Source organism: Rhodnius prolixus, unplaced genomic scaffold, assembly GCF_049639745.1.
Source record: "Rhodnius prolixus isolate KJV_2025 unplaced genomic scaffold, Rpr scaffold_3, whole genome shotgun sequence".
In the NCBI taxonomy this organism is placed as follows: Eukaryota; Metazoa; Arthropoda; class Insecta; order Hemiptera; family Reduviidae; genus Rhodnius; species Rhodnius prolixus.
In genome coordinates this window covers 8,734,697-8,756,418 of record NW_027411603.1, presented here as the reverse complement: position 1 = coordinate 8,756,418, position 21,722 = coordinate 8,734,697, and the positions used below count along the sequence as shown (strand labels likewise).

Sequence of the window (21,722 nt, the reverse complement as noted above, 5' to 3'; positions counted from 1 at the left end):
TGCGTAGCGCCTAAACACTTAAACCGATTTTCATGAATAAGGTGTCATTCGATTCGGAATTTTATGTAGATGTGAGTAATTCTAGGGTCGGCAGACTAAAAGCACATAATAAGTCAAAAAAATAACAATTTGCACACAAGTCATCTTACGTACATTAGGTACATTCTTTATGTGTTTATATGTTGTGTTTATCATTATGGTATAATTGAATAAGAACAATTGTGGTTTTGGTGACATCTACAATGAAGAATGACTCTGATTGTGAGAAAAAGAAAACATATTTCAACATTAATAATTAAATTCCATTTTTTTTATCTTTTGTGCATTAGTCTGTAGACCATAGAATTAATATGATATAAAATAAAACGTTTCATTTTTTGTTGCTTCAAAATGCTGTAAAATAATCAACAAAATAAAAGTCCTATTTTAACAGCTGTTAGTTAAACGGGGGAACTAATTATAGCGCCCAAAATTGTTCGCTATAGACTATCCCGCCTTACTGCAGTGTATTGCTGGTTTGGTGCCAAATAAATTGCAGTGTATTTTATTTTGTAACAAAAAAAAGTTTTCTTCTATTTTTTTTTTTTTTTTTTTTCTTTTCTACATAAGAGGAAGTTTTGTAATCGATATTGACTTTCAACCGGAAATAACACTTTCAAAGGTACTCTGTATTCGTATAAAATTTCTCAACCAAATAGTACCACTTAACCTAATGGATTCTCTTAACTTCTTTGGCACTTTCTCACATATGGTTTTAATATTTTCTTTTACCATGGTGTGCTGCTGGCCTGTACAAGTGGAGATAACGTGTAACGTTTTATCCAGCTAAAGGAACTTTTGCGTGTTGGTCTAAGACGAAAAATTTGGCTCTCTACACCAACGTTTCGACCTATATATTTAGGTATTCTTCAAGGACAGAACATACGAAAGAGATTTTACCTTGAAACTATCAATTTGAACTAAAAAATAGTTGACTTTAATATTATAGATGTTTAATTATAAGACTTTTTTTTAACGCTGAAAACTATAAAAATTTATTCAGAGAAATGGCACTTCAGTTCTAACTAGCAATTTTCTTCAAATTAGCAATTTATAAAATATTAAAGCATGAATAATATTTAATTTTTAATGTCCACAGTTGCATTTAAAAAGTTTCTTTAGATTAAAGCTGAACTTTGCCCTAGCCCACAAGTGCTCTAAAATTTGATCGAATGTTTCTTCTAGCCTAGAAAGTTAAAAAACACAGTTTTTTCTCAGCCAAGCCGATAAATTTTCACCTTGACGTTTTGAATGAAGTATGACATTTTCACTAGCACCGTCACAAAATATACTAATATCTACTAAACGCCACAATAAAGGTTTATGGCATTAGATGGATTATTGGAAAACAAGTCCAGTACATTGTACTTAATTGAACGAAAATCTTGTTGGTCAATGTTTTATGGTGAGAACTGCATCGTGTCCATTAAGTTGATGATGACGATGATTGGTTTGGTGATGGAAGTAGGAGAGGAGGAGGAGGAGGGGCAGAGACATGCCCAGGGACCTGAGTGGCTCGACTTGTACTGCTGGTGGTAGATAGCCTGTCCGCTGCTGTTTCTGCTAATGGCGGGCATGTTTTGGTGCGTGCTGCAGTGTTGCCAGATCTTGTTTTGTTTACAGTGGGCATAACCACCTTGCCATCGCATGGATTTCCACCCTCGAGTGTTAAACCCGGCCCTATGTGATGTAACATTGGGAGAGGATTGAAGGACAGGAGGGCAAAGCAAGGTGCGGTGCGGACGCGCAGTTTGGGGGCGCACTTGGCAAGGCTTTCCTAGGGGTCGGGGGCCAGCTACAGCAGTACGGGGGCTACAGCAGAACTCCGGCCCGGAGTATTGATTCACAGGGGGGTGCCCGGGTGGGCTCACGTGGCAATGTTGTTATTGATCAGCTGACGGCCCTGCCGTTCTGCCCTACTTCTACAACCTAAATACGACGGACAACACCAGTTCGCTGCATCAACATTGCCGACTTCCTCTACTTCTCAACTCAGCGCTGAAACGATTCTGCGCTACGACCTAGTTTAAATTTAACTTCCCATCTACCCCCCAGTATTATAAATACGCTGCATAACTTCATTAAACATCGCCAAAATATCCAAAATAAGAACTGTTCAATGACTTTGGACGACCACTGCTCTGATCTGATTCTCGGCCAGAGTTCAGTGTTGTTTACTCGCGAGAGAGAATTCTGCAAATAGAATTGATTATTTCTTCAAATTAGTTTTCGACGTTAGTCTGCCTTAACCGATGGTGGAGTAGCTCATTCCATTGGGAAAGTGTTGCCACAAAAGTCTATCAGCACTTAAGGGGACCTCTGTTTGCCTAACTGTACCAGCTGGGCGAAGAGTGAACACCTTAATGCTGCGGACAGAATCAAGAGACGTTCATTGCTTTGTGGCACACCTTCATAAGTCGATTAAGATTATGGTTCTTAAATATTACAAAAGAGGAATGTCTGTGTTGCTAAAATTTTAAAACAGAAAATACGAGGGTCGTTTGAAAAGTCCGTGCAAAAATAAAAACTACTTAATTTTTGGGGGTAAACCTTTTTTATTTTTCAACATAGTCTCCTTTTAGGCTTATACACTTCGTCCAACGCTGCTCTAGTTTGTTGATCCCTTCCGAATAATAGGATTTGTCCAAGTCTGAAAAATAGCCAATCGTTTCTGCAATCACCTCCTCGTTTGAATAAAATCTTTTTCCCGCCAGCCATTTCTTCATATTGGGGAACAAATAGTAGTCCGAGGGAGCCAAGTCTGGAGAATAGGGGGGATGTGAAACGAGTTGGAACCCTATTTCCATTAATTTTGCGACCACAACTGCTGAGGTGTGAGCTGGTGCGTTGTCGTGATGGAAAAGGACTTTTTTGTGGGCCAATCGTGGGCGTTTTTCTTGCAGCTCGGTTTTCAAACGGTCCAATAACGATGAATAATATGCACCTGTAATAGTTTTACCCTTTTCCAGATAGTCGAAGATGATTATTCCTTGCGAATCCCAAAAGACAGTCGCCATAATCTTTCCGGCCGCAGGAACGGTCTTCGCCTTTTTTGGCGCAGATTCCCCCTTGGTAACCCATTGTTTAGTTTGTTCTTTGGTCTCAGGAGTGTAGTGATGTATCCATGTTTCATCCACAGTGACGAAACGACGCTTAAAGTCATGCGGATTCTTCTGGAACAGCTGCAAACCGTCCTTGCAACACTTCACACGATTTCGTTTTTGGTCAAGCGTGAGAAAATCACTCGACTTCCTCGATTCAAACGAATGCCAAACACAAAGAAATAGACCGATCTGGCTGAAACTTGGTGTGTGTTCTTCCAAGAGATGCTACTAACTAAACATAACCTCGATACGCGCCAGTAGTGCTATCTCTCTGACTTTGCACGGACTTTTCAAACGACCCTCGTATCTACCTCTCACTGAATGGATTAAGCACCATTGTAAGGTTCTTTCTAAAATTCCTTCCATTATTCCTACTCTAAAAATCCATTAACTGCAGGAAAATCACTCTTCCCCTAAATTAATTTATTTCTCCTGTATTTTTTGATTTCAACATTTCTCTTTGATGAGTTGTATTCTACTTTTCATTTTATTCATGACGGGGACTTTTTAGGTTACTAATAAATTAAATTATTATAAATTTATAAAAGGTTTTCCTTAACTTTAAATTACTCGTTTTTCTCATTTGTTTCTTTTCCATTGTTATTATTGTTCATTACCACACACCATCGGATAATGAAGTACTAATCAGACGGATCTCTTTAGCATTTTTATTAAACTATCGTGCGATATTTAAGGTTTTGCCCTCACAAGAAGTACTGGTCTCTGGACATCCAGTAGAACCTGCACAGATGGATGATCCTTTGGGCCCCATTATGCAATCGTTTAAGCCATTTACCAGAATAACAAACTGACTTAAACCACCAGCTTGTAAATTTTGTTTTCATTCGAAGCGCAGCTGTCGGAAATTCCAAAACTAACAGCAAAATTTCACGTTTGTTGGTTTGTTACTGGGTGGGTACAGCTCTATCTATTTGACATATTTGTTGATGTGATTTGTTTGTAAAAGCGGATTCTTTAGTTTCTGTAACTCCCGTTGCTAAATCGATTATTTTAAGTAATTTTTATTTATTTAAAAATAAATTATTCCCGTCTACTTTTATTTAATTAAAATTATTTTAACCTTTAAATGCACTTCTTTTCTAAAATAAATTTTGCAATACTTTGCAGCTGCGTTCAATAAATTACTGTTGCTAATTTCATTCATGTATTGTTGCAGACAAGGCTGGTTTACCAGTGCAGATGGCCAGGATGTCACGTCACTACCACCACTTGCCATTCAATAGAAGCTCACGTCAGAAACGCTCATCTGGGGTATGTATTCAATTCTCTAGCCTATAAAAAAGGAATTTACGGATGTCAGATCAATATCAAATCGTTTAACATTACAAGCTATTAGTGTCGTCTAGCTTGTTTTTATTATTTACTAAACAATCTTAAAGGCTATGTACTCCTTAGTAAGACGATCCTGCCTTTAATATTGATTGCCGCTAGAGGCTATAACTCTTGAGTATTCCTTTTTATTGAACATTATAGCCTAGCCCTTTAATAGCCATTCCCTCCTGGACTTTTATCCCCGGTTTGCTGGCTGATCCTTGAGAGAAATCGTCCTTGCTTTTACATCCTTTAATGCTTCAAATTTTTCGCCAGTTCATGGCTCTCCGCTTAGATCTCATGTCTCTCGAGAAGAGTATTTACTCTTTCTTTCAAGATAGTTGTTGTCCATAGTTTAAGCACTACAAACTACATAGACTTGTAAACAACAGCTTCAATCGTCGCAACAAATATAAATCAACATTCACAAAACAAAAAATTCTGTTTTAAAAAAAATTTAATATTACTTCTAAAACTAACTGGCTATAACTTTTATGATCCCAGTGACTAGTAAATTGTGTAACTGACAAATTAAAAATAAACGTTTCTGCAAGGATATATAAGCCTCCATCATGATGGCCGTGATATAGTATGGAGGTATTTACTATGTGTGAAGGTTATTTATATTCTGTTGAAAACTGGTTATAACCTCTACGTAGTGAACGTGCTTATTATAGAAAAGTCACTTATTATTATTTACGCACTTTTGAGAAATAGATATAAACCTATTCTTCAAAAATCTACGCACAAAAAAAACGAAGATTCCAAATATAAAAAGAGTGAAAACCAAAAGGTTAACAAGTAGCCACCACTAATAAACGTAAGTTAATTATTATTTTAATTTTAATTTATTTCTTGCACAAACCTTCGTAAAATACTCTACGATAATTATTATTATATTAGTGCTATCTCAGTCAAGTTTATGACCGATGTAATTACTTGAATCAATAAGCTCTTGAAATTCTTCTTTATGAATTCTCAGAGGATACATTATGCCCGTCAAATTCAATCATTACTTTTGTGTAGGCCGAAGAACGATGGAGACGGCGATGAAGGCATGGAAGGTGATGATCATGAAGAAGAATTTTACTACACAGAACTGGAGGTGGGAGTCACTTCACCGCCTCCAACTCTCAGCCATCGAGATATGGCGCGGCCTCCACATGAAGGTGCTTTTAATTCCTTTATTTTTAATTCATTTTTAATAAGCTTTCTTTTCTTTTTCTTCTTCTTCTTGAAGTAAAATAGGTGCTCAACTGTTATAGGCAGCTGACAATTATAGGCAGGACAATTAAAAGGTTCGTGTACAAAGTGTGAATATTAGTGACCGCTCACATCAGACAGAATCTTATAATGAAGTTGTTAAATTGGTTCGTGTGATGTTAATGAATAGGACAATCAAGTGAATCCGAAACTGTGTGATATGAAAATGATCATTGTATGGTAGGTAAATCGAGAAGGGAGAAAAACCTTTAAATGTTATTAATTAAACTATAATTTATGCCTATTGGTAGGTTATCTCTCATCTGTGAATTTTGGGTAACCTGAAAAAAGAAAAAGAACCGAGCGAACATTTTTATTAAATAGTTAATTACAGGCAGGATCTTATGGCCAATTTTATCAAACTAAGTATTCACTTTACACCAATACATCTTGGCTATCCAGAATATTATGGAGTATCTTGTCCAAGGCTGTTGAAGAAATCTTCATAATCGCATCGGCTAGTCGAACTTTGAAGTTAATCAGTAACACCTTGTTCGTTCGTTTGTAAGTTGATCACACAGAGCTATTGCTGTTGAGATAGTCCAAGTTGATTTTGATAGCATTCAAGATTTTAGAAGGTTAGTACAGAAATATCTTTCTGATTAGCTCTAATACTTAAAAGATGTAAAGTAAATTCTTTGATGAAATTGGTCATAATTACCAGCAAGATATTATTAAATTTACTCTAAGAAAATGCAGTGTTTTAGTAAATTTGTTATTCAATAAGTACTATTATTAAACAGATAACTAATATCTCGTGAAAATGTTAGTTCTGTATTGCATGAAACCTAATTTCGTATGGTGTAGTGTGGGTACTCTGCAGAAGTACAAAGTGAATCCTAACATTGGATTTCTCTCTGAAATTATTTAATTTTATCTAATAATTGAAACAGTATTCGGAAAAATCGTTTGAAATATTCGTTAGAATAGCAATGATTGTAATAGATTATTTTGGTTAAATCTGTATTTTAATCGTCTGAATTTCAATTATTTTTAACCGGTTTCTGATTTGCATTCATCTTGAGGAGTTTGGTTCATTCTGTTCGTATAGAGTAGAGAATGTAATTTAAAGTTTATTCATTTGTAATTACATTGTAGATATAAAAAGTACATTATTTAGGTAGACAAAATTACATTCTTTTCTTCTTTTTTTAAAAATGTAACTTTCTAGACGGCCTTTCTTGCATACAATTATGTGAAGACTGATTATTGTTTATTGATTCTTAGTGATTATTTTTTTATGTTCTACTCCCTGTGAAGAATGTTGATTAGGCACGAAGAGTGAGTGAGTTGATTGTGCGGGTTATGAGGAAGATAAAGATTGGATATTTACTCTTTCTCCTCACCTGAAGGCGCCCATAGGCATGTCGCCAGCCAACTTTTTGCCGTGACGTAGCTTCCTATCAAGCTCAAAAGCTGAGCCTACCCAAAAATTTGTTTTTTTTGGGGGGTTGGGGAAAAAATATTGCTTCAATTTATTATCCCTTTATTGTTACCTACTATATTTTTTTAATTGCCGACTCTGCGAATGATAAGGAGACCTGAACGTTAAACGATTATAACGAAAGATTGCTGCTAGTCTTTCCAGCTGTTTGCAGTTGCGTAGTTGTCCTTACCAGTTGTTGTGATTACTGTTTGAAAAGTAGTCTGTCGGCTGCCTTCGATATTTGTCGGCTAGGTGGTTGTTGATAGAGCTTGCTTGTTATTGGTAAAACTTTATTAAATGTTCTGTTATACAGTCCAGTTGAAAATTCCTTTTTTCAATTCCAGACAAGCGTATCCGCTGCATTAGTTGTACTTTTTTTTCACAGTTTGAGATTTAAATTTAAGCTTTATAGGCAGGTTTAAAATGAAAATTAAATTATTTAGACTTCTCCGCAGAATTAAAATTTTAAAGGAAGTTCCTCCAGAGAGAGAGACTTCTGTGTTCTCATGACGTATAATTAATGACCACGATAAAGTCTGATATTCCGAATAGTTCGTTTGAAGTTTGATCTAAAATTTAAAATTCACTCCGCGCTATAGCCTACCCAACTTAAAAAGCACACTGTTATTGCCTGCATGATGCATAAATGGATTGGGTGATGAATATAAGCGATGTGGACTATAAATAAAAAGACGTACATTGGAATATTTGCTTATAATCACTCCATTAGAAGATTAGATAAATAAAATCATCCGCTCAATTTAAATACATGGAAGTAAAAGGTTGGTGCTCTAAATTTCCCTGTAACGAGCCAAAGAAGTCAGTCTCCAAACTAGAAAAAAAAATCTGGTAAATGGACTGTTTGTTTGGATTCTTACAAAATTGAGAACATAAAATGGCCAAAAATATCGTTATAGACTTTGCGCCAAAATGAGTTAGAAAAATAGACTGTTACAGAAGAAGATGGATACTATGAAGCAGAGGTGAAGATGTTCAGGAAAGCTGACCATGCAGAAAGAAATGCTTAATTAGAAGTCCAAGATACCACTTCAGTGTCAACAACCTAATATATAATAAGGAATAAATTACAGTAGACATCGAACCCAAGGAATGGAGGAGGACAAGAGAAGAGATGCAAGAAAACACTTGAGGAAGGTAATGACCATAATGATCGATGTCCAGTTTGAGTTGACGACAGAACAAGAGGTAGGTGAACCTTCCAAAGGATAAGAACATACATTGTTCTAATTTTCAAATTCTAGGTAATAGATTTGTGCATCAGAACTATAATAGTTTGTTGTGATTGTACAGAGTTAGCGTTTTAAACTGATATTTTACTGCTTTGTGATCTGTACAATCACAAATCAGTCATACTCAGAGGTTTTGTTGATACAAAGCTATTGTTTGTTGTAGCTTGTTCCAGCCTATTAAGGCAGTGTAGTTGGTGATACAAATTTCATTAGTAAATTGTTAAAATCAACTTTTACTGATCAATATTCAGTGGTTTTAATTTTTTAATATTGTAACTCAGGATTTTTTTTTTCAGAATGGAACTTTTATTAAAATATTTTATCACAAATTTAATTTTAATTACACATTCTATCAGGCATAAATTATTTTAATGTTACAAGCTAAAACTTGGTTTTCATTTGCCCTTCTAGATCCTGAGTACCAAAGGTCATTTGGACAAGGAAATATGTCACAGGTAGCAGGTCCGATCTCTATACCGAAGACAAACTTTAGTTGGCCTGTATCTGCTACTATTTCTCCAGTAAGTATTACTTTATCTCTAAACATATTTAATTTCTTTTAGAAAATTAAAATAGAAAAATAGACGACAAAACTGACCCTGACGAACGAAAGAGAATTACATCTATAAAGCTTTTGTAGCCTCAATATGGACGTACGGAATACAACTCTTCGGAATTGCCAAAAAATCGTAAGATCAACCGACTTCAAACCTTACAGTCTAAAATTGTAAGATCAATAGTTGCCTCTCCCTTCTACGTCTCCAATCACACAATACACTCTGATCTAAATATTCCTCTCAATACACAAAACTCCACTCAACTGATTCACAACATATCTAGTACAACACTTCTTTATAATTCCTCATCAAGGTCGTCGTTCACTTCAGAATGCTCCATTCATGCAGAGGTATGAAACCGGAAAATTAATGTTCAATAATTTTAAATAATTTTCCCCCATTGGCAGGAAAGAGCATGTCTACGCATCTCTAATGTTGGAGGCCAGTTCGAGCATGATCTGTAATATTAATGAGGAGTAAAATTTATAATAAAATAGTACTTTTCTTCTTATTCAATCAAAAAGCCGTTATAATATTATCATTTTGAAATTTCTTATAAGAATCATGTTTTTATTCATAACTTGTAAAACATCGCTCACAGAAAAAAAACCGTTCAAGTAAATTTTTCTTAAAAAAAAAATAGAGGAATCTATTTCTGTAATAAAAACCGCACCTTCCCATTTGAAGAAATGAAGCTGGTGCCTGTATCTCGCTTCTGGAAGCACCGAAAAAATTTACAAATTAAATTTGAATTTCTAACAAAAAACTAAGGGGACACGTATTTTTTAGTTTTTTTCTAGCTATCTTAGTTTCCGAGAAAAAGTCGTTATCCATATAGCTTGGGGACACCCTGTGTATAGGATAGGAGTTCTTTGTGATTAATACTTATTTTATTAATAAATGATTCTTAACTCTTGTTTTTTTTTTTTTAAATTTTCAGAGTTCCAGCCAAAAACAGATAAAATTATCAGTATCAGCACCTATTGCCAAACTGCCGAGCAGTCCCAGTCGTAGGGTCAGAGGTGATACAAAAAAATGTCGTAAAGTGTACGGCATGGAACATCGAGAATTATGGTGTACCCAGTGCAAATGGAAGAAAGCTTGCACTCGTTTTGGTGATTAAACAGACAAAAATCTCTTTATATATATTAAAATATATATATATATTTATATCCACACCTCCTGCCCCCTCAGAAAATAATTTGTTTAAGTATCTAATAGATAAGAAAACTAAAAAAAAAATCACCGAACAATAATATATTTTGAAACCCCAAATATATCGATTATTTTTCCCCCTTGGAAAAGCACCAGACGTAAAAAGGAAAAACAAAAATAAAAGTATAAAATAAGTTGTTGAAAAAAATATATATATATTTCCTTTTTTATTTTTAAATGAATATTTATTGGGTAATCAGTGGGATATAATTTAATGTAATATATATATATATATATATATATAATATATAACTTTGTGGAAAAGCACCTTACAAATGAAATTATGTAACTGGAGTTAGAAAAGAGAAGAAAAAAAAATGGATTGTGCTAACACTGCCTACATTTTAAAATGAAGTTACAAAAATAATAATATTTTAATGGTGAGTTACCATAATTGTTTATTATAATCGGCTCTGTATTTTAAATGAATATCTCCTCTGGGAATATAATATGTATTATTCAAAAACAGGAGTTTAATGGCCGAATTTCATCATTATTATTTTTTAATTTGTTTTAATCTATTTTGTTGTTTTCGAACTATTATTATTATTTTACTTTTGTGTTCTCAAATTGTAAATAAGTCTCTAAATTTTCTTTAAAAAGGAAAAAAAGGTGAAATTGCTCCCTAAAAAAAAAAATATGGTAGCTCATAATTTAAAAAAACAAAAGAAGTTACAAAATAAATATTAAAAAGACATTCATAACAATTTCTAAAAGAAGGAATGGCTCTCTTCTTCTAAAGAAAAGGCTTTATTGTGCTGAATTAAATTTTTTTTTTATTAAGTAACTTTATTAGTTGAAATTTAGGTTCTTGAAAATGTCCAAAATGGGTTGAATTGCATCAATACTTCTCCTAAATGTTCTGACCAGTTCCAGGATTTTTTTTTTTTTAAGCCATTTTTAAGAGGCTCTGGGTTCATTAGATGATTGCCAAGGAATAGCCTCCAAACTCAGGCGTACTGCAGCCTCCAAATTGAGTGCTATTTCGTTACTCCACTGAGAGTACATCACGATATAACTAAGTTTCAGGCTGTTTCCTAACTTATTTATATGTACCGCTTTGGAAATATGGACAATATTTTACCACGGGTCGTTGATAGAAGTTGGGCATTGTAGTACAATATCTGGCTTTACTCCTGGAAAAACTTAAATCTTTAGAGCTCGTTTCCAGTGATACTCCAAACTATTCCTATTCAGGCACTTAACTCTAAATCCATTGTCTCCATAAGGTACGGGACTAGATAACTGAACTTGTTGAGCTACTCGATCGGTTATCCTTACCCTACAAACCTAAGGTACTTTATTTTAGGTAAATGGATAAAAAATTATTTTAGTTGAATTTTTTAACAACCAGGACTCCTCCTATTTGGTGTTCATTCCTTAATTGCGGTCATTCGAGGAGGTAGCAATTACTCAGTTACTTTTAAACTGCATATTTAGGGTCTCGTTCATAGGCCATTGAGTGGAGTGTGAATAAAAACTGAGCTTAATTGAAAAAAAAAGAGATTCTAGAAGGCAAAATAGAGAACAGATTTCGTCCTTCGTTCTTTGGTAATTTAACTTGATTTCCTAATGAACCAATATTTATCTTAAAGTACATGAAAATCCAAATACTGGTCAGAAAATAAAGGGAAAAAGCTGTAAAAGTATACGTGAAAAAGTAAAATATTAAGTTCCTCAAATTTTCCTAATTTCTTGAATACTTGTATTTGAAAAAAAAGAAGAAGTTTTTTAAAAACTTTAATTTTAAACGTCCAATTAATAAAATTAAATTTTAAAAAAATCTCATGCTCACAAATACATAATTTAAATTTATTTTATTTAAACAAAGAATTAGCGCTGGCCTTTTTATATATTGATAAAAAAAATTATGATCTCAAAAGAAAGAAAAAAGATTATTTGGCCTATTTATTGCCAAATCCATTTATATAAATTTTCTTTTTTAATCTTTATTTTTATTAATAATTTGTTTTTTAATGTACTATTTTGTTTTCAGAAAACTTTTTGAAAAGTTTTCTCTTTTTAGTAAGATGGAAAATTAAGCTGAATATATTTCTCATATTTATTAACTTTTATTTTCCGTGGAAAAGTAACCAACAAATTTTTAATTAATTATTTTTAGTTTCTTTCATAAAAAATTTGTATATAATTCTTCTTTGTTTCAAATCATTAATTTGTGTCCATTAAATCTTATTGAACAAAAAAATATACATATACATAATCATTATTTAATTAGTAATTAGTTAACAAACATTAATTAACAAATTACAGTGGGAACCATTAAAAAGTTAAGAATTATATTTTGTAGATAATACATAATTATAAGATTTTTTTTTATTTCTTGTTTAATTTTAAAGGGTATTATTTTGAAGCAAATGTGCTACACACTGAAATTTACAAAACGAGAACATCCAGATTATTTGTGACGTTACTATAACCGAGCTTAATTGAAAAGAGATTCTAGATGGAAATAAAGAGTAGAGGTATCCCTCTCTAGTTCTTTCTCCTGGTCCACTAACAGTGCTTGTTTCGTCCTTCTTTGTTTCGTAAATGAAGGCAGAATCAGTAACTCTTATCTGAGCAAAGAAACTTCTTCGTTATTGCTACTAACAAAATTGAGCCAACTCTTAGATAAGTTGTTCTGCCTTCTGCTAACCAGGCCAGTGACCATTGTTCAAATGTTAAATTCATTTTAACATTATCAGTCTAGCTTTTTTCCATTTCACTTTTACTGGCTGATGTGTTTACAGCGCCAGCATTAAAACTATTCTTTGAACTACCTTTGAACCCTATTTTAGTATTAATGTACAATGATTTAGTCTAGCGATCTACCACCAGTCATCTAATCTTCGGCACGGTTAATTGAGAATATAGCTTCTTCTGCGACAGTGTACTGTTGATCAAAGCAAAACATAAGCGTGCAGTTCTTTTTCTTCTTTATGTGTCCATCTTAGCTGATCTGAAGATGTCACACAGCATCCTCATTGATATGCCTATCCTATACTCTGGTCGTTATCCATGATATGTATTTGCTTTCACTTTTTGCCATTGGTGGAGATTCTATTTGTTATGGCCAAGATAAGGGAAATTTTGCGAGGTATTTCATTTTTTTTTTAAGATTAGTGTTTCTATTAACTCTTGCCTTAAAAAAAATCGAAACAATTTATAATCAGGTTGTTCTTTTTTGTACAAAAAAAAAAATCTTCAGTGGAGTGTATTAACAATTAAAATTCAAAATAAGCAATAAACATTTGTATTCAATTAATAGAGAAAACAATAATTATTGAGAAAAATATATGTTCAACAGATACCAAGAGAAAAAAAAAGAAGCATTTTATAAATATACACTTATTTAATTTATTGCTTCTTTGATTAAAGTTATATTTAGATATTATTTTAAGGAATACCATTAGTTGTTTTAACAAAAAATAATCATGAAGTGACCAATTATAATTTTTTTTTTTTTTTTTGTGACAAGCTCAAATCATCATTTACTTTTAAATCAATATGTGAACCATACTTATCTATTTAAAACAAGCTTCTTACATTGATTAAATAATACGTCTTATTGATTCAGTAAAATTGCATTTTAAAATTTTGCGCAAAAGCTTTTGACTTGAAGTAAAAACAAAAGAATTCCTTCAGGATTGAAAGTTTTCTGAAATAAAAGAATAAAAAGCTGTCCTGTAGTAATCAAGCAGAGATTATAAAAAAAAAAAAAATCAATGATGAAATAATCTTTCATCTTTTATATTTTAAACAAAATCATTGAGTAAATAATTCTAGTTTATCGTTTTAATAAATAAAAGTAAATTAAAAGCAATACAAAAAAAAAAAAGATTAGCAAAAAATAAGATTGTCTGGTAAAGTATTTAATCACAGATGTAGGAGCCTGATTGAAAAAAAATATACATATATATATTAAAGTTTTGGGTGCCGTGCAATAATTATTATATAGACTGCAAATTTTTAATTGAAAAAAATATATATTTATATATATACCTATCATGAATGTAGACATGTTATTACGCACAATATTCAATATTTTTACGTATTTTTGTTTTTATAAATTGCCTCTTTATATACTTACATAAAAGTTAAAAAAAACTCAAACTAAAAATGTTATTTATTTATTCATTTATTTTGCTGGTTATGACATGAAATAGTTCTTAAGATCATTAAATTTTAATTGTTTAGAAATTTACTAATGTCAAAGCTCTCATGGGGTTTAAATGTGTTAACTTGATGCTCACCGTAACATTTAGTTTTCCATTGTTATCAATCACATAATTTACAGATTTTATTTTTTGCATTCTGACAAAAAAATACTGTCTTCTATATTTAGCCAATAATAGATCTTATAATGTGCATTATGAATGCTTTAATATCATTTCCTGAATGCATATTACATTTTTATGCTGGAATTTGCTAAAGATTTGCTTAATTCTTTGCAGCAGGTATTTCGAAAAATTTAATGGTAGTGACAAACATGTGTGTGATAATGGTAAGAGATTAGAATTGAAGGAGATTCTGAAACTTTATAAATGAAGTCAAAATCTCTTTACCAAACTGACCAATCCACCAACCTTTGATGATGGATGAAAATCCAGAAATCTGTCTGATACCAGGACAACCTGCGTGCTGTTGTGCTATTGTAAGTCGGAAAGACTGTATCTCGTTCTTCGTATTTGCATTAATATTAGCTTGCAAGACCAGAGACTAATATAGCACTTACTTTAAAAGCAATACCTAGTACTTTTAAATGATTAAGGGTTGACATAGCGTGAAAACAGGTTTATAATAGGTCAACCAAATCAATTTTGGTTATTGCTTTAATTCAATGCAGAAAACCAAATGCTGGGATGCAAGTATTCTGTAAAAAGAAAAAGTTTTTTAAAGATGAAAATTTTCTTTTTTTGATATTTAATTATTAATGGAATTACTTGCTTTTCTGGATTATTTATTTCATTAAAACCCTTCAAAAAAACTCTCTACCAAGCTCAACTTAAGGAGAGAAGCCAATAAATTGTTTTCTTATCTTGTAAAGCTTCCACACGAGCCTTGGACCGAAAATTGCCCATTACTTGCATTAACTCCACAGCTGCCCATCATCAGTAAGTTTTACTTTATGATTCTCTTTAATGGTCAGTTCTCTTTTATGTCATAACTTGTGTTTTTACTTAACTTTTTATTTTATTAACTGGTGCTTTCTAAAAATCAACTTCTTCATTCTAGTGGCCTTCACAGTCATCCACAACTTACTTCTTCCAGACTTTGTTTCAGTTTTGTTCATTCCTCTTCCTGTAACTTTGGCATTCATCATCCTAATTTTTATTTACCATTCTACAGAGATTTATTTCCATTTTAAATTCCTGCCAAACTCATTTCCTTTTCTCATTAATTTCCTGTTCATTTCTATTAGAAAATTAAAGAATGCACCAGTTCAGATTTTTTCAGTAGAGAGATACCACAAATTGATATTTATTTATGTTTATTACATAAATATTGTTTAGATTTAAAAACAAAAATAAAATAATAGAGTATTGGATGTTATCAAAGTAAAAACAATAAAACAAGAGATGCTATAATATTTTATAAGAATATTTCTAACATAAATTTATATAAAACTTTATAAAATAAAACATTTATATACAATAATTATTGTAAAAATAAATAAGTTCAATGTTTATGTATACATTTATACAAATATATTTTAAACAAATAATTTTTTTAGTAATTAGATGGTAAATAAGAGACATTTGTATTTGCTACTGCTTCTATTGAGATCGTTGTAAAAGCTAATTTGGCTATGCAATAGAAATTCGTGATTTTTTTAATTATAAAAATGAAATAAAATCATTTTATAGCAAACATATTTTTTTCTATACATATATAGATAAAAGGAAAATATATTAAAAAGAAACATTAACGTAGATGTTGTAAGTGAATATTTAATAATAAAGAAGTTCTTTTTTGTAATAAGAAAATGATAATAAGAATTAGACATGACTTTATAATGTATTCTATGAAAGAGATAAAATAAGTACAGTATTTTTTAAGTGTTTATGTAATATTAGTTTTAAGAATTATTACAAAATATGAATTGGGATTATTTGTTTAAAGAGAAAGTTATAAAAAAAAAAAAGTTAGGGTAGGCCTTCTAATTATGTATAATACATAGATTTAGACATCTTTATTTTAAAATAATCTTCTAAATTGTTGTTTCCAGGTAGAAAATTTCTTTTTAATCCTCCAATGGGCTGGAAAATGTCAAAATAAGATATTATTGCTTGGATATTTTTGGTGACTTGCTTTGGATGATAATTGCTGATTAGTTTTTACCAATTAAATTATTTTACCAGAAGGTTGGCAAAAGTATTTTCAAGGTTTTTTTTATAATCTCTCTAGGATAAGTCCATGCTTGTCCGAAATGTATGCAATAAGTTAAGCGTTTAGAAACTGCTACCAAGTACTGGCCTTTCTCCAGAAGATAAAAACTATCTAGAGGCATAGATGCATTCTGAAAAACTCTTAAAATATGTGGAAAAAAAAAATTGATGTCTTCTAATAATATTCCATAAAAAAATGTAAATGAAACGTAGGCTATCGCAAGTGTTACCAGAGGAACTGTTGATGCTTTCTCTAGTTGGAACATCCCTTCATTCCTATTTGTTTGACTGTACTTAAGAGTCTGGAAAGGGATTTCTGAGCAAAGCTAGTCTGGAGTGCTGAACTGCCTTTCGCAGTGCCGTTTCTTCTCTTTAACAAACTTTCACAGGATCTCCTCTGACAGACCTACTATTAAACAGTTAGTGCTTGCTATTTGAAATTTACCAAAACTTTGCTAAAATTCATAACGAGATTTCTTACACCCCCACACATTCTTCATGACCTGTGAGTGTTGGGTGAAATTTCAATACAAGTTTATTTGTATTGTTAGCCTGGGTACCTGCAGGGTTGGCATCATCTTTGAAGAAGTATGTTATGAACTAGATTTTATCCCTTAAATTATTGAAAACCTACATTTACCTTCCAATAATTGATATCCTTTTCCGAAATTTCCATCTTTTTCTATCATCTTTTCTATTCATTTTCTTTTCTTCCAAAAGAATAGTCTTGAAACATTTTCTTCATTAAGCACCATGTTATAACTTTTTTTCTATCTTAGACTTAATGCCAAAAAAAAGAAAAAAAAGTGCCAGTCATTCTAATCAAATTAAACCATGTTTAAATTCCAAAGAAATCAATTTACCCATCGCTCCAAGCAAGCATTTCAAAAAAATATCTAAGATTCACTAAGTTCTTGTCTCATATTGTATTTACTTGTTAATTTTTTTCCATTATTTTTTTATTTCCTCCTTCTCCTTCGGTGATGTGACAATTTGGTCATTAGAGCTGCCGAACTTGATAATAATCATTTTGATTATTCTTATTATTGATTTCGTTTTATTATGGTTTATGTTAATATATTCAATTTTGTTATTGTAATATATATTTATATATATGTGTTCTTTTTTTTTATTTATCCAACAAAACGAAAGAAGCTAATACCACAAAATCCAAATTATATGCCAACATGTCTTTCAAATATTTCTCTTTTGGGTTTAGTTTTCTTTTTTCTTTTTTTTTTTTGCTTTTTAATTTTGTAGTGAAGATGTGAGTTTATTAATACATTTTTTAGGTTTTAATTCCCAGTTAATTCCCTTTTACTCCTTAAAAAAAGTAAAAAAAAAAAATTAAAATAAAATACAAAAAATAAAAAAAAAGATAACTTTGTACTACCTCCAAATAAATAAGTCATCGTAAAAAAGTGTAAATAACGAGCTTTATGTTATTATTATTTTTTTTTTTAATCGAGAATATTTTAGACCTAAAAAGTTCTAAAAACAATCATATTATCTTAATCAAATAAATGGCTGCTATTTTATTTTATTTTTTTTGACTGCCATTCATGTTTCTTTAAGAAGTTAATAATAATCGAAAAATTGAAACAAAAATATTAACTTACATAATTTTTTGTGTAAAATTTATTAAAATTAGTAATTTTATTTTCATAAATTTTATTTTTTCGGTGTCTTTATTATTTTTTAAAATTGAATTAAGCTTTGTAATATATTATTATATACATATACATATATAAATATATTTATTATATAGTATTTATTCTTACTGTGTATTTCAAAGTATTTATTTTTATAAAAAAGTAATTAAAAATCCTTTCATTAAAAAATATGTAAAAAAAAAATATTGTAAATGGCTGCGTTGTTAACGAACTTTTTGGTAAGAAAATTAGATTTTTTTTCGCTTTCCTCCAAAAAACTTTTTTCCTGCCCAGTTTTGTTGATATAAGTAAACAAAACAAAAATGTTGGAGTTATTGATTGTATTTTTTACTCGTAGGGTTTAAATAAATTTTTCAAAAATATTTTGTTGTTTGTTATTTACTTTGGGTCCGATTAAACGGAAAGCTTTAAACTCTATTCCAGGTAGAAGACGTCCTCAGAAAGATGTTCGTGCAAAGGAAGTCCCAGAATGAAATTGTAGATAATTTCGAGGATGATTCCTGAAAAAATGGGAGATAGAGGTGATTGGCTAAGGTCCAACGTGGGAGGTAGGATCTACAATTATTACTAAATTGGGCATTTTTGATAGAGGAAAGCTAACTGCCATTCCTCCCATTAATGTACCATTCCTAGAAAAATGAAAAGAGGAATATACAAAGTTAAAGGAAAATCAACTTTCCCTCCTTGGCCGAAGCCGATAATGTTGGCCTACAGTAAGAATGAAAAAGGTAGGGATCAGCTGTGGAAGGTAATATTACAGACGAACTGCCCACTTCTGGTCAACTTAAACACTTTACTGACTTACCCACACTTATATGACTACATTAGGGCTAATAAAATTAAAATATAACTTTCACGCAACCACACGTTAAATGACTTTAAAACTATACAACTGATAGACAAACCACCCCACTACATAAAAACAAACCTCTGCAGAAGGCTAATGAGAAATGACCATAAGGCTAAGAAAGAAAAACAAAAATAAAGGAAAATCATTGGAATCGTTATCAAGGAAAACTCCATTGGGGTGCTCCGATCTACGAGCTTCATTCTAAAGCTTACTCTCAGAAAAATTAACTCTTCGCCACATTTATTATGTCGGAAGAACGATAAAAGCAAAGCTGCAATAAAAAAAAAAAATCGTATAATCGGAAATCAACTTACTGAACGGATTATTAAGTATTTTGAATTTTCTCTGAATAATCTTAAGCGGTTTTAATGTACTTGGTAAACTACTTTTATCAACGTAAGTGCCTTATTTTTTCCAAATAAAGTTCAAGGGGGCTTTGCCTTAACGGCTGGTATTGAATGCAGTATGATTAAAACTGACTTAGTGCCTGTAATGAACTGTCTCCTCATCAATATTTATTTTTATTTGACAGAAATGGACGTTTAAAGATAATTGTGAATTTATAATCGGACCATTGGAATACGAAAAAGTCACGTGAGTGTTCGCACCAGCCTTTCTCGTAAAAGCAATAGTCTACACTTATTTTGTTCTTTTTTTTTTAGAAACAAACATTTTTGAAATTACCGCGCTTTTGTAAAAGATGTTTTCTGATATGAGTTAACAGTGAAATAACCTTCCTTACATTCCATGTCTGAATCACAAGCTGAGCAGTTGGAAGAATGAGTGTTGTGGAGACCATAGTTTTAACAAAATTCATACTATTAATGTTTGAGAAATCCTTAAACTGGTTGTTTTGACTCACTGTGATTAATCTGTGCAAAATTGAGACAATTGGAACATTATAAGCTAACAATAATAATGGTATCAAATGCACTTATTTTAAAACATTTACATATCACTCTAGTAGTTGCCTTATATTGGATTATTTCTATGGCAACAGTATTCGTTAATAAAAGTCTACTAAGCAGTAAAATTATTGATTTGGATGCTCCGTTTTTTGTGGTATGGTTTCAGTGTTTGGTATCGGTTGGTGTTTGTCTACTGATGAAGGTATTGTCTAGCTTATATCCTAAACTCATCAGTTTTCCACCAGGTTCTCCATTCGCTTTACATTCTATAAAACTTGTTCTACCAGTTACTCTATTCTTTGATGGGATGATAATCTTCAATACGTTGTGTCTGAAGTTTGCTGATGTTACATACTATTATATAGGTAGATCGCTTACTACAGTTTTTAATGTAGCATTAACATTTTATATTTTAAAAGAGGAAGTTTCTTATAATTCTTTCATTTGTTGTATAATAATAGTACTAGGTTTTTTTATGGGAATAGATCAAGAAAGTGTAGCTGGGACTTTGTCAATTAAGGGAGCCATAAGTGGTGTATTAGCTTCATTCTCCCTTTCTTTATACTCTATTTACAATAAAAAAGTATTACCAGCCTTAGGAAATCACATATGGCTACTAGCTTTTTTTAATAATGCCTATTCGTGTATTTTATTGCTTCCAATGATATTACTTAATGGTGAATTAGATCGTTTATGGAATTATGATAAATTATTTTCATCGGATTTTTGGACATTAATGTTAATTGGTGGAATTTGTGGTTTTTCAATAGGCTATGTAACATCTTTACAGATACAAGTTACCTCACCATTAACACATAATGTGTCTGGAACAGCTAAAGCATGTGTGCAGACAATTATAGCAGCATTTTGGTATGATGAAATCAAGTCACTGTTGTGGTGGTTTTCAAATATGATTGTGCTATTTGGAAGTGCGGCTTATACTGCTGTAAAACAAAAGGAATTACAGCTGATGTACTCGTATCAAAAGCCTGGATAGTGGGCATTTTATTGGATTACCGAACTTAAGAAGTTTGCATTAAGCCGAAGTCCATACTACTTAATAGAGGTAGGCTCTACATGTATATTTTTTAAATGCTTTTAATTAATTACGTCAGAAGTAAATAACAGACGTACTTTTCATTTGAAAGTTGGAATATCCAGTAATAGTTGCATGATTTGCCTACCTATGAAATTTTGTAAGATTGAAGACTGCAACGTCCTGACTTATCTGCGGGGTCATTTATTTCTCCCTAGGTTCAAGTGAGAACCATTCCAGAAATTACAGCACATTTTAATCATTTGAACTTGACTGAGAATATTTTTATTTAAAGAAATGTATTTCTAATACTAATTGAGACTTTCTTTGGTCCTCTGCATAAATTTTAAAGACTGATTTATCAATATTAAAAAAAAATCTTCAAGTGAAAACTATGTGTTTAAGTGAAGAAGCTAGAACGATCTGATAGAAGAATTAATTATAAGTATTTTTACTCTTCGTACCAAGAGCAAGGATAAATGAGAAGAAGAATTTGGAGGAGTAAGGTTCAATAGTTTTTACCGTGAAGTGTATCGAATGAAAATATAGTAGTCTATGATAAATTTACTTCTCGTTTTATTTAACACTGTTCCATTTCTATTAGTTTTATTATTGATGTTATGTTTTAAGTTTCAGTTTTTATGAGCTTTGAAGGTTAAAAAAAAGGATCTTAATCGTAC

At 31.5% G+C, this 21,722-nt stretch overlaps 2 protein-coding genes across 3 annotated transcripts in view; both read left to right on the top strand.

Annotated features, from left to right (window-relative positions):
* The window catches only part of Glut4EF (Glucose transporter 4 enhancer factor), a 235,360-nt gene extending 219,805 nt beyond the window's left edge, over nucleotides 1–15,555 (top strand). Inside the window, exons 5-8 of one of the 2 annotated variants that reach the window (XR_012457389.1) lie at nucleotides 4,321–4,415; nucleotides 5,502–5,644; nucleotides 5,758–5,918; nucleotides 8,826–8,935. Coding sequence is in view for 1 of the 2 variants with exons in the window: in XM_074124515.1 (XP_073980616.1) it covers nucleotides 4,321–4,415; nucleotides 5,502–5,644; nucleotides 8,826–8,935; nucleotides 9,912–10,094 (531 nt within the window). In the remaining variant the exon portion in view is untranslated. Of the gene's footprint in view, nucleotides 1–4,320; nucleotides 4,416–5,501; nucleotides 5,645–5,757; nucleotides 5,919–8,825; nucleotides 8,936–9,911 lie in introns of those variants that run through there. The other variant, XM_074124515.1, reaches the window with a different exon arrangement.
* Nucleotides 15,556–19,823: 4,268 nt separating this feature from the next.
* Nucleotides 19,824–21,609, top strand: nac (GDP-fucose transporter nac). Its single transcript, XM_074124518.1, has one exon. It carries the CDS (start codon nucleotides 20,017–20,019, stop codon nucleotides 21,001–21,003), a length of 987 nt encoding a protein of 328 aa, XP_073980619.1. The 5' UTR covers nucleotides 19,824–20,016; the 3' UTR covers nucleotides 21,004–21,609.
* The last annotated feature ends 113 nt before the right edge of the window (nucleotides 21,610–21,722 follow it).

Coding starts and splice junctions, on each gene's coding strand:
- nac (XM_074124518.1), top strand. CDS start 20,017: ATGGTATCAAATGCACTTATTTTAAAACATTTACATATCACTCTAGTA.